Below are 12947 nucleotides of genomic sequence, written 5' to 3'. Positions count from 1 at the left end.
TCCTATTGTTGTATTGAAATTTAATGAGTATATATATATATATATATATATATATATATATATATATATATATATATATATATATATATATATATATATGTGTGTGTGTGTGTGTGTGTGTGTGTGTGTGTGTGTGTGTGTGTGTGTGTGTGTGTGTGTGTGTGTGTGTGTGAACAGGTAATGAAACTATTTGTGTTACCAATATCTGAACAGTAGTTTAAAATGTATCATGATTTAATAAGTAGGTCTGTATTATAATCTGGAGACTAAACCTGCATGGCAGTGCTTTTTTATGTTCTGGTTCATGCTGCATTTATACTAGAACAAAAAAAATCAGATAATCATGCAGAATCAGCTTGGATAAATAATTTTTAAGAATGGAATTACATTTGAATAAGAAGTGGAATTGTTATGGGAATGCCCTCAGACATCACTTGGTTTCAGTCCCAAACTAGGCATTGACCCACGGAGGAACCAGGAGCTGTTTCCTGTTTTCAGAAATCTGATCAGAGACCAAAGTTACATGTGGTTGTTTCTGTTCAGGTGAAGGGATGTGGAGGCTTTGGTGATTCACAGAGATGCTAGTAAAGGTTTAAAGGAAAACTAAAGGATTCCCTCCTACAGGCCTGCTCCTCTTCTGCCAAGTAGCCGCACAAACACTAGAGGGCTCCCTCCATGGACAGCAGCATGCCCCCTCTGCTGCCACTCACACTCCTAATTCAGCTATTCAATGATGAGTGTGAGCTTTTCACTAACTGTCTTCATAAGATAGGCTCACACTTCCCTCTCTGGCTCTCTTTTAATAGTCTGGGATTTATTTAACGAGTCCTTCACGGATTTTCCTTTTCTTCAGGCTCAGAGCTGATTTCCATGTGACAAAACTCAAACTTAAAGATGGGCATGTGCTCATAAAAGATCTGAGCCTGAAATGATGGAGGAGTTCCTCCGTTTTCTTCCTGTCATGTGGGCCACATCGTGTGTATCCATCTGTTCATCGGTTAACCCTATGAGCAGCCTCGGCTTCGTTTCACTGGTCTAAGTAATCTCACAATTAGCCAGAACAGGAACCCGCGCGCCCGTGTGGCGCTGCAAGAAGAAGGAGAAAAACAGAGATGAATGGAGGACGTGCTGAGAACGTTCTGCCTGCACGCGCTCTTGTATTATCTAGAGTTGTGGAGGGGATGAGCCGATAACCTTTCTTGCGTGTCCGTGCCCGCGCTGAGCGCCGCGCATTCATTTGTGCGCCTGTTGACCCTACTCCTCATCAACCCAATGAGCGCAGCGGAGGGAGGCTCTCTCCTCCCGCGTGCAGCTCTCTCCTCCATCTCTTCCTCACTTTTCCAGTCGGCCAGCGAGCCCGTCGGAGCTCCCTACACTCTCACTGCGCTCTCACACACCGCAAGACGGATTTTAAAATTCTTCTTCTGACATTTGTTTGCACCGAGTTGAATTTTGCACATTTGCCCCCGCCGCCAGGATCAAACCCGTATGGAGTTTTTTTGAGGGAAGTGGAAGCAAAAGAACGACAGAATGATGCAGAAGCGGGAGAGGATCCGAGTCTCTTGAGTAAGTGCACGGCGCCTTAAATTAAAGCACACCAGGTGCTGCTGACAGTGAAGTGTGTGCGTGTGTGTGTGTGTGTGTGTGTGTGTGGGGGGGGGGGGGGGGGGGGGGTGAACCAGACCTGTCGTGTCCATGCATCTCAGGGTCGTCTGTTGTATTGCACATTTCCAGGAGCGACTCAGCCAGTCTGCAGAAAGGTTTGCAACTTAGGCTACCTTTATTCTGCTCATCCGCCCGTCATGAGCTGTCTGCTGCTGCCTCGTTGTCTCTAAACCGGACTGCTCGCGCGCTCTGGTTCCACACTGCCGATGCGCAAAGACGGGACTGGAGCAGCACCAGTGGTTGCTCAGAGGGGAAACTTTAGTGATGGGCAGGGTGTACGCGCTGTTGACTCACTTTAAGGTGTTAAAGGCACGAGGAAACATTTCCCTTTCAGTGCTTTGATGTGTTGGGTTGCTTCAAACTGCACACCTTCTTCCTCTGTGAGCGTGCTTTCTACCTTGGACAGCTCCTCCGCTGCCGGCGCTTCGTTTGCGCCGGAGCCGCCAGGACCGCGGAGCTGTCCTTCCCCGGCGGTGCTGAAATGTTCTCTCAGCGACGCACCAAAGTGACTGCAAACGCGCAAAAATAATTTAAAAAGGTCACGATTCAACGTGAAATATGTATTCTAGTTCATTATATTAACCATAATGAGCAACTCGCTGAATTTGTTTTATTTATTTATTTTTTATTTACAAATTATTTTAATTATTTCATCGGAATCATTGTGATCACGCGTCATTTTGTTTCCAGTTAAGTGTCACCGCGTCTCCATCCACGCACGCTGATATTCCATTAAGCTTCAGGTAGAACTCATCACGGATTATTGTCCTTGGAAAAGCATTTACCGAAACAGCACGCCACTGTGGGGACAAACGGCGAGGGTTCCTGAAACGTGGAGGAAAAGTTATCCGAACTAACAGTGACACGGTGTTGACAGCCGGCCGCCGGGCACACCGCTGCCACGTCCACCTGCATCACTTCTTCACTCCGAACCTGCCGTTGGTGCCCTCCTGCTCTGACCCAAACCCTCCTAAGCTGCTGCTGGTTTAAAGGCAAAGTCTCCACAAACGCCAGCGATGTGTCCTCCTCTCTAATAATTTGTTTGATAGCAAATAAATAAACAAAAAGCTTGTGTTTACAGAAACAGCAGTTCCAGACATATTCTGTATCAGATGTGTGAGCATGCCTCTCTCATACTTTATGATCTCATCTGGATTACTCAGATATCAGCAGCTGCAGCCCTGTCGACATGGCTCACCTGCAGCCAGTTGCTCCGCCTCAACCCTGCAACCACTACAGTGCTTGAGGAATCTGATTGTAGTCTCGTCCTGACATGCACTGGCACAACATTAATCACAAAGCAACATGTGCTTCCTCAAAATCTTACTGGGATAATCCCCAGAAGGACAGATTACAGCCAAGCAATCTGATAGTGCCTGAGAGTACAGGCACACCCATTTGTTGTCCGGTTGTAGCAGGGTAATGTGAAAACAAGATTGGGATGAAGGGTCAAGGCAGCTACAGATGGATGATTTGTAAAAATAAAGCTGACACATTGACTTCCAGCTTCGGAATGAGAATTTCCCGTATTTTCCTTCCTCAGATTCTGCTTTTCTTCTGCTTGTCACACGTGAATTGTTCAAATGTTAGTTTGACTCCACTTTCCCCCCTCCTTTTCCCTTCTCCAGCTCCTGACAACTCCTCACTACACTAACAGACAACTAACAAAGTGTGATTGCTTCTTTTTAGGTCTCCCCCTCGGTGTAACGGCAAATGGATGCTGCGCTGGGAGCCTCACCCCCTCACCAACTGCTATGGAGGCACGCCAAGCCATGCGAGTGACCTTTATCACGCCATGAATGCAAGCGCTGCCGTTCAAAGAGGACACAAGTAACCTTTTCCTGTTATCTAAGAAGGAGCTGTTGATCTGAAGAGAGGAGGGGAGGCGTGGAACAAGAGGTGGAGATCAAAGAAAGAGTCCAATAAAGCAAACAAACAAAGACGCGAAGCAAACAACGACAGGATGCCAGTGAGGTCCAAGGAGATGCTTATGGATCTGTGGATGTCCTTGCTGCTGGTGTGGATTACTTGTGTTTCCTCCGCCTCTATGACTCCTATCATAGGCCAGTCCAGAAGTACACAAACTGGTGGGCCCGCAGCGGTGGCGAGCGGTCTTGGCGAAGGACAAAGATTACTGAGCCGCGCCAAGAGAGGATGGGTTTGGAATCAAATGTTTGTGCTGGAGGAATTTTCTGGACGCGATCCAATTCTGGTTGGCAGGGTGAGTGTTGTGATTGTCAGCATTATATTAAGCTTGCTTATCATGTGCAAACATTATTTCGGCCATCTGAATGCTCCCTTTGGTTTTTTCGGTTTTTGTTTTTTTTTGTTCTCCTCCCATGGCTGTAGGGGGGGGGGGTGTCAAGGGGAAACAGAGATGGGGGGGGGGGGGGGGGTCAAAAATGCATAGAGAAATAATTAAACTGAGTAATTGTGGCTCATTTGTAGCAGCTTTTGCCTTTTGGACGCCCTTGAAACAAACAGGGTTGAACATTTTTCTGTAGTAAAAACATCGGCCCGAGGAGGATTTGTCTCATTTTTGCCCCACAAAGGCTACAGAATGTGCTCAGTGTATATAAAACAGGTACATTAGGACATGTTTTCTCTACTGCAGAGCTGTGGGTTGATCCTGCAGCTTAGGGCCACCTGCTCCCCAGCCTGTGTGGAAGTGTCAGGCAGGCTTCAGCAGAGGGGAAGGCTGCCGGCCAGCCGGCCAAAGCAGCTTGTTCTCAGCTCTTTGCTGGGTTTCACCTGGGTAGAGTCATCCTGGCAGCCACACTCGCATCCCTCCCTTACAGTATCATCCAGCCGCTCTGGCACGGCAGGAACACACCACCAGGCATAATATTTGATCTTGTTTGGCAATAGCTTTTGCAAACAGTTTACCAGCATCTAATATTGGATAATAGGTAGCTGCTCTTTTGTTGTTTTTGAAATTTTACAATAGTGTTGTAATGTTTTGTTTACCTCCTCACACACGGCAGCTTGCAGGGTTGGCTTTGTATTTGTTGCACCTGAAAAAAAAACACTTGGAACGTCCTCTTCCTCCCTTTTTTCTTCATCTATCCTGGATTTTGTCACGCTGCAGCATCAATTAAATATTTGCAAGTGAGTGGGGATTTGCACCTGTGTTGTCAGAAGACCAAACAAACACAAAATGCTGTTAAGTGATGCATTAATTTTTCAGACGAGTCATTTAGGAGGCCTCTGCTAAAGTCTACAATGACTTCTCATTAGGATGCTGAAAGAAACTAACACTCGCGGGGGCCACGGCGTCCACACGTGAGCGCGGAGTGTGAGGGCACCGGCGCAGCTGTGAGACATCAACAACTACACAGACATATACACCTGGCTAACTGTTACATAATCATGTTGGAAGTCTTGCGTTCGGTGCTCAGCATCCCTGGACGTATACCCTGAAATGTGTCCACAGAGAACCGGCGGCGCACTCTTGTCCAGCTGCACTGTCCTCTCAGAACCTTTGTCTGCAGGACAGGTTAGTCATGGGTATGCGCACCTTCCTGGTGAAGGGCAGAGCGAGGATTAGGTGAGGTATAGAATAGAGGGTTAGCCAGCCCCTTTACGAAGCTGTGATGACGGGCTGCGTTCACTGCAAGGTTAAGTGCACATGAGTGTGGCTGGCAGAGCCAAGATAAGTTCGGCCAAGATGGCACTGCATCGGTTCAAGACTATAAATCTCCCTCCCTCTCCGTAGCTCTCGTCTCCTTTCCTTCCCCTTTTCCATGTTTCTCACGCTTAATTAAAAGACGAATCAAGCGGGTGGGAGGTGTGATTCAAATGGGCCGTACAGCTCGCTCTGCAGCGTGTGAGGCTGCCCGAGTCGGAGGTAGACGATTATCGTGGAAGCCCAGGCCAAGATTGGACTGCTTCCATCTCGTAGTTTGTTTATTGCTGCTGCACTCTGAGCTTTAATTATACCCGTGTCCCTAATCTTCGCCTGCAACCGGACTCCACTCATCTACGCTAGCAACGGAAAGAGGAGTGAGAGCTGGCGATTGCACCATCGATCTTTAACCGTACGTCATCCACTGTGTTTTCTTTTTGCTCAGGCTATTAGCATAAAGGCAGGGAGATGGGGAAGGGGGGAGAGAAGGAGGGCCACGAGGCATGACAGGCCCCCCTTCTCCTCCTCACGCATTTCTTCTTCAGCGCTCCTTTTCTTGACATTGTGATTCAGTGAGCGACGGGCTCGTCAGCCCCCGACAGTCCCGGCAGCGGCGGCGGGAGTAGACATGCAGTACCTGTTAAAGTGAAGCAGGGAAGACAGCTGTGAGAACCTGTTGCTTGGCTGTAGCTTAAAATGAACACAGGGTTGGAAGGGATTTTAGGATTACTCATCATGAGCCCAGGGTGCTGCTGCAGAAAAATCCCACCATTAGGAACCAGGACATGGAAACGTGCAAAAGCGCCGTTGATGTTTTCTCCGTTTTAAACCGGGACCAATGGGAGGCAGCCGGAAACATCGAGCGGCGCCTGCTTTCCCAAAGCGGTCTTGGTTTTGAAAAGAAATTTGAACTCATCCAAACTGTCAGACAACCATTTATGCATCTTCAGTCAGAGCAGCTTCAATTATTCAGACAAACAATAAAGCAACTCAATTACAACGGGCCATTAAAGGCGAAACGCGGTCGGAAAAAAGACAAGCAGCCAACAAATTGTAGTGTTTGCACCAAAGTGATATCAGGATGTGTTTTCTTTGTAGTGTGAGGCAGACTGATGGCAGTCTAAGACATGACTTTTCCTTTTCTCAGATCATTTAACACACGGCCATCTTTGGATTGCTGATGATGGATTCCAGTGCTGGAATGTAACATAAACTGACTGATCCTTCATCCCATTGTCCAATGCTTTCATCCAGCACAGCATTGTGTGTGTTTTTGCACAAAGAGAATCAGTAATCAACCATTAATATTCATCAGTTCACACTGAAGTGCAAGATTGCACGCTCTGACAGTGATACAGGAAAAAAAAAGAAGCTTTGATTACTGATTCAGCTGAGAAAACGGACGAGTGTGTAAAAGGGGAGAAAAACTGGCTTTGTCTTTCCTCATATATGTTCTTGGGGAGGGAAACATGAGACTTATCCTTTTTAACAAGACGTTTGAGAGGATCCTCAGCCATCAGAGGAAGAGCAGCATCAGATCAGCGCCGTGGTGGAAGTCTGCTGGGTGTTTATGTTCTTCCACAAACTCCAGAGCCGTTTCTAGAGCTGACTTCTTTGAAGAGGCTCAGCCTTGTTTTTTATTTACGTTGTGCATTCAGCTGGATCCAGTAACCCATCCCAGAGAAATCTAATTGTTTTAGGCCCTGTCCACACGTAGCCTGGGATCTGCCAAAAAGTAGATATTTTTCTACGTTTTGGCGTGTCATCCACACGAAAACGGAGTTTTTTCACACGAAAACTGATCTTTTTAAAAACTCCGGCCAAAGTGAAGATATGCGTTTTCTCCGTTTTGGGTGTCTGCGTGTGGACAGTCAAAACCGGAGTTTTAAGGTGCGCAACGTCACTTTCCGCGACAAAAAAAATGCTGACATCACGTGTGCGACCTGTGTTTACACTAGCCGGCATCATGGATGCCCTCGGAGCTGCGCTCGCTTTATCAATTGTCCAAGCGCTTTCTGCTTGTTTGTTTTTGCAAGCGGAATTACTGCTCCTTGCGGAAGACCACAGATGAAGGACGAGGTTAAGAACGGAGGAAGTACTGCCGCCTACAGGTCTGGCATGTCCTTAACAACGTATTCATCCGGGTACGTGTGGACAGAGTTTTGTTTTTAAACAAGGTGGTGTGGATGCAAGTTTTTGGAGGGGCGGATATTCGTTTTCAAAAACCCAGCTACGTGTGGACTAGGCCTCAGTATGCTGTAAAATCAGGTGCCTCTTATGTGTCTTTCTGTATTTATAGGAGTGTGTTTCTCATAAAGTGAATTTTTCATTTAGGGTTTTAATTGATTTTCTTTCTAGTCTCTTTACCACCTGGCCTGTTCCCTAATGCATCAGTCTTCAACAGCTGTGCAATTTTGAGTACCTGTCCACTGCAGTAACCATTATGCATCAAAGGGTTAAAAACCATTGATTACGATTGTCCGACACTGAAATCTGAAACAGTGTAAACAGAACACATCTGTGATGGAGGGACCATTCTTCAGCCTTTTCTGTCTCTCCTCTCCTCCTCGCTCTAGCTGTCGGGGTGATTATGGGGAGAGTGACTCTTGAGCCTTGTCCCTGGGGCCGATGAGGTGTGGCACAGTCACATTGTTAAAATTTCTCCACGTGTTTGGCTTTGGTGATGTGCGGCAGGAGTGCTGGCCTGGCCGTGAGACTCCTCGCTCCTGCAGGAGCAGCAGAGCAGAGACCCGATCAAAGAGCGTCACCGATTTGGCTAGCGCCGAACGCTGATCGCCCACCTCTTCCTGCATTTACTCCTGCAGCCGAGCTTGGCTCTGCCTTTGATTGATGGATGAGTAGTGGGAGGTAATGAGAATATTAGCTGAATTATTGCTGGTGATTGATAGCCATTATGATGCGTAAATCATAAGCTTTGGCTCAGATATGGAGCATTCTGAGACGTAGAACCCAAATTAAAGACAGGTTCTGGTGCCATGGTGAGAGGGCTGAATAAAAAAGCTGTTATTAAATCCAAAAAAGGAAAGCCCATCAGTGTTTGTTGGACTTGGTTCCATTTGCTTTCTCACACCCACAGCAGCTCCAGGAATACAGCTCTATAATCTCCCTTCAAGCAGCCCCACACAGATCTGTATTGAGCTGCAGCCTCAGCGGCTCTTCTATCTCTCAGATCCCATCTCATGTGTATTTTTCTATAAAACATGCAAACGCCGCTCTGTGCGCCACTTTTTTCACCCTCCCCGACGCCTTTGCTGCTCTTTCCTGGAGCTCACCTGTATAGTATATCACTAACGCCAGCGAGGCCATTATATCAACGGACCACGGTCACTTCTCCCTCCCCAGCCTCTCGGCGTGTCTCTGTAATAAAACACTGGGCTCGCGGATGGCTCCGATAGAGCTGTGGCATCGCATTAGCGCTGCCCTTGAAGAGCTCCATGGGTCGCCCGTGCTTTTGTGATGTTGAACGGACAAATGTGTGCACATGCATGCTGTCTGGGCTGAAGTGAGATGGGGTATATTTAGGTGTGTGTAATGGTAAACACGCTGCATCTGCGGTGCTCTGCAGCGGGTGCATCTTTGCAAACATTCACAGAGGTGTCAGTGAGGCCATTTTTATGACAGATCTCCATTTAACTGCAGCAGAGGAGCTCTACAACAGGCTCGGACTCTCAACCTTCTCCTCCCCAGCATCATTAGTCCTCTCTACTGATAACTGTTTGTGTCTTAAATGTGTTTTATTTTAACCATAACCTCTTTGGCCATTTAGTACATTTCACCACACTTTAACCCATCACGCCTTCCTTTAGCATCCACCTGACTGCTGAGCGTCAAACTTCACACCCGAGCTTTTTTAGTACGGGAGCTGAAATCATGTTTCAACTCGATGCGTGACGAGGAGGCGCTCTCCCCCCTGCCTGCTCTCCTGTGTGCATGCATCAGCTGCAATAATAATTTAACAGGAAAGCACATCAATTCACATGGCTTGGGAGTCCCTGGGCAGAATAACAAGCTCTGCTGCTATCAGTCACATCTGTGACTCGGCATGATTAAATCTGTGTTGTACACTGAAGGGGACACTTTCCTCAGCTTCTACATTGCTGCTAATTTATAGCAAATGGGCCCTTTTTGGTTTCACTCAGGACCTAGTGTTGCTACGATTAGCACGCTCCGGTGTCGGAGTGTCGTCCAACAAACTCTGTCACCCTCAGCTTGAAAATGAGAGAATTCCCTCTCTCATTAAACACGACTCCCCCTCAACTGCCCTCTCCCACTCCCCTTTCCTGCGCGGCTCGCATAGGGCTCGGCCTGGGCCGGCTTTGTGGAGGTGGAGCACTTAGCAGGCTAAATCATCTGGCTCCCTGCCTTGAACTTTGCTCTGACTAATTTATAGGAATTAAAGTGTGTGTGTGTGTGTGTGTTTTGTTTGAGTTATGCATTTTTGAGGCATGAAAACATGCCTTTACAATTTAAACGACTTTAAACCTCTAGAGACTCTCTTTTGTGCAGAGATTATAATGATTCCTGATTTCTTAGACAAAGCACCAGCTCGTGCATAAACAGTTAAAAGTAGCAACCGATGCCTAAAAAAGTGAGCACGGTGATGTCGGACGGGAAATCCGGAGTGCTCTTTCTTCTCAGATCAAGAGCTGAGAATCATTCTCTACAAATGAGGTTATGATTATTTAAACCAACGGCTCATGATGATCAGAAGGCTCCTAATTGGCCCAAGCCACAGCGGCAGGAGCAGCTCCAGATTCTTGCTTGCTGCGTCCTCTCCGTGATTGGCTCAACTCCCCAGGAAGCTCCTCTCCTATGGATAGAGCCTGATGTACGTGAAATGCTGCAGGCGGCTGCGGGCGGCTTATCCGTGCGCCTCTGCTCCAAAATGCGGCCCATCAGCCAAACTGGGACTGCTGGAGTAATCTCGTTAGGAGCGGATGTTGCTATTGTGCGGCTGGATGTGCATTTGGCTTCACGGTTTTGTTGGAGCACACGTGGGCTCAGAGATACACTGGGGAGGGAGCTGCGGAGTGCCTATTTTGGGCACTTTAAAGATGAAATTCCTCTCTTCCCTGGCCTTTTCACCCCCCCCCCCCCCCCCCACCCAATGTGTCCCCGTCCTCACCCACCCCATGCTGTAACAGCTACAAAACGGCCTCAGTAAACAACAGACTCTATTCAATTCAATTTAAATCAAATGTACTTTATTAATTCCAGATGGAAATTAGAGTTTCAGTACACACAATTCTGAGATAAGACATACATACATAGACACATGACAAGAATTGGTGACTGTGGTCATTCGCAACCCGAGTCACGCTACCGTTATAGTTCAAGAGGATTTACATGAGGATAGAGTCAGGGGGAGGGGGAAAAAAGGCAATTCAGAGTTACTCTCACCCGAGAGGGTAGCTTTGCTAGGCAAAAAAAAAAAAATCACCTCAGACAGATATGCACACAGACTTCAGACATTACACAACATAAGTGTCCACTTGGTGGGGAGGTAGGGTTGGGACTCTCCTCACTTCAGTGCGTGCAGCCACATGGAGCAGCGCTCATCACCTCCGTTTGGACAGGGGAGGGAGATGATGGGTTAGAAAGCACAGAGGCTCCTAGATACGGTTCCACGGCCTTCACCGGTCACAGTCCCACCCAGGCTGGGATAGGGAGAAAGAGTTTCCATAGCGACGGCAGCATTCCACATTTTTTTCTGAGGGGGGAGTTGTCACTTCAGCCTCACAGGCTCCAAGGGCACCAGATTCAGATAAAAATTGTTTTGGTGCCAGACAGAGATAATTTTCTCTCTGCCTTAGAGTTCTGTTGGTCTTCAACCCCTCTAGATCCAATAATGGCGTATTTAATCTATCCCAATCAGTGCTGATCCGTCCATCGCTCCTTGACGGAATCAACCTTCTGTGCCAGAGTCTGAATCTCAGCCAAAGTACCAAGCTTACGACTCATCTCGACAATTATATGAGTTTGTGTGTTCACAGCACGATGCATCCAATCCCTGAGCTCCGGGATTGAGCCAATATTCCTCAAAAGCTCGTTAATTTTCCGGTAAGCCAGGTAACCGCTCAGGCCAAACAGCAGGAATCTCTACACCAAAACCACGAATGTCCAAACATCTTCAGAATCCTCTACAGACAGTTGAGACAGGCAGATCAAGTTCCACTGTTTCCAGGAGTCCATGATATACCCAGCTGGCTCTGTCTTAGAGGGGCATCCGGGAGCCCCTTCTCCCATTCTCATCGTTGAAAACATTTTGTCAATCGCGTTGAGAGACCAACTGACCAGGTCCATTTTTAATAATTTCCAGTTTCCAGAAAAAATGCAGAAAGCGCCGTATACACAAGACAGGACAAAGAGCCTTGGGATGAGGAGAAGAGAGGAGAAAAAAGCATCTGTACTCTCCAAGAGCTGGAAAAATGTGACATTTACTTGGAGATCGGTGCCTTCACCTATAACAGGTATTAAATATGATGACTATCATTGCTGCTGTGCAGAATGCGAAGGGTTGCTCACCTCAATCATCAGTCTGGCATTAAAAAGAAAAAAGAAAAAAACAGAAAATGAGGATCAATGGTCCTCTCCTTTGCTCTCTTCTAAACTCTGGTATCTGGGTGCCAAAAGAGTGTGACTCTGACCTTTTCTCTCAAATGAATTATTTTGGTTTAATGATCCTTTGTGCAGAAAGAACAAAAGAGAAAGCTAAAATAATAGGCAAAAGGCGGTGGTGGAGGGAGGGTTATAAAAGGCCAGCACCTCTACCCCCCCATGCTTTGCTTGACTCTCCCATCTTGTCTAGATATGCCAGAGAGGACACCTGTATCCCTCTAATAATTCCCCTTCCATGTGTTTGTGTCTCTGAGGTGCCTGTGATACATCCTGGCCGTCCGTATAAATCACCTGATCCAGAGAAAAAAAAGTCTATGTAACAAGCAGGTGGTGGTGATGGAAACACACTCACTCCTCCATGCATGTGTGTGTGTGTGTGTGTGTGTGAGAGAGAAAGTGTCATTTTGAATTTCTTTTTTCCCCCTCCAATGTTTGATTAAGTCTTCCTTTTTATCCCAGTCGGATCAGGAAGGGGTGCTGGTGGTTAGTGGCTGCATGAAAAATTCAAAACGTTATAATATAAAATCCAGATGAATCATGAATGCTTAATGGGAATCAGGGCTGAGCACACTGGATGTTGAAATTGTTCTAAAAGAATCCTGGTGTGTGTGTGTGTACCGTCTGTCAGCGTCGCTCATACATCGAGGGGCGCGAAATGTTACGATGCCCCTCTCTGCTGCGTTCTCCATGGCAGCGAAATGAGGTGCGCGGGGAGCGAACGGAGGACGCCAGAAACATGCGAGAAGCTTTAAGGGGGCTAGAGGCCTTCTGCTGTTGAAGTCTGGCTAATTGCCTTTATCCCAAGATGCAGCAGCTTGCTGTTGTGCTTGTGGAGTGGACATGCAAGGATGGTCTGTGTGATGAAATATTAACCAATGCCAAACCCTCCCCTCCATTGTTGGAATTCAGTGATCTAAGAAAAAACTTCCTCTTTTATGAATTATAGAACATCCAATTAGTACAACATCGCCACGTATGAGTTTGATGGAAGATTGGATTGGAGTTAACTGAGGTTGAA

General features: G+C 47.1%; 1 protein-coding gene across 2 annotated transcripts in view; it reads left to right on the top strand.

Moving 5' to 3' along the window:
- The first annotated feature begins 3477 nt into the window (after positions 1-3477).
- cdh8 (cadherin 8) overlaps positions 3478-12947 on the top strand; it is a 175017-nt gene continuing 165547 nt past the window's right edge. For both annotated transcript variants that reach the window (XM_015975615.3, XM_015975614.3), the window contains exon 1: positions 3478-3886. In XM_015975615.3, coding sequence (XP_015831101.3) covers positions 3629-3886 — 258 coding nt within the window. In that variant the 5' untranslated portion in view covers positions 3478-3628. The remainder of the gene's footprint in view (positions 3887-12947) is intronic.

The sequence above is a fragment of the Nothobranchius furzeri genome, chromosome 9 (genome assembly GCF_043380555.1).
Source record: "Nothobranchius furzeri strain GRZ-AD chromosome 9, NfurGRZ-RIMD1, whole genome shotgun sequence".
NCBI lineage: Eukaryota > Metazoa > Chordata > Actinopteri > Cyprinodontiformes > Nothobranchiidae > Nothobranchius > Nothobranchius furzeri.
This window is presented reverse-complemented; position numbering and strand designations above follow the sequence as displayed.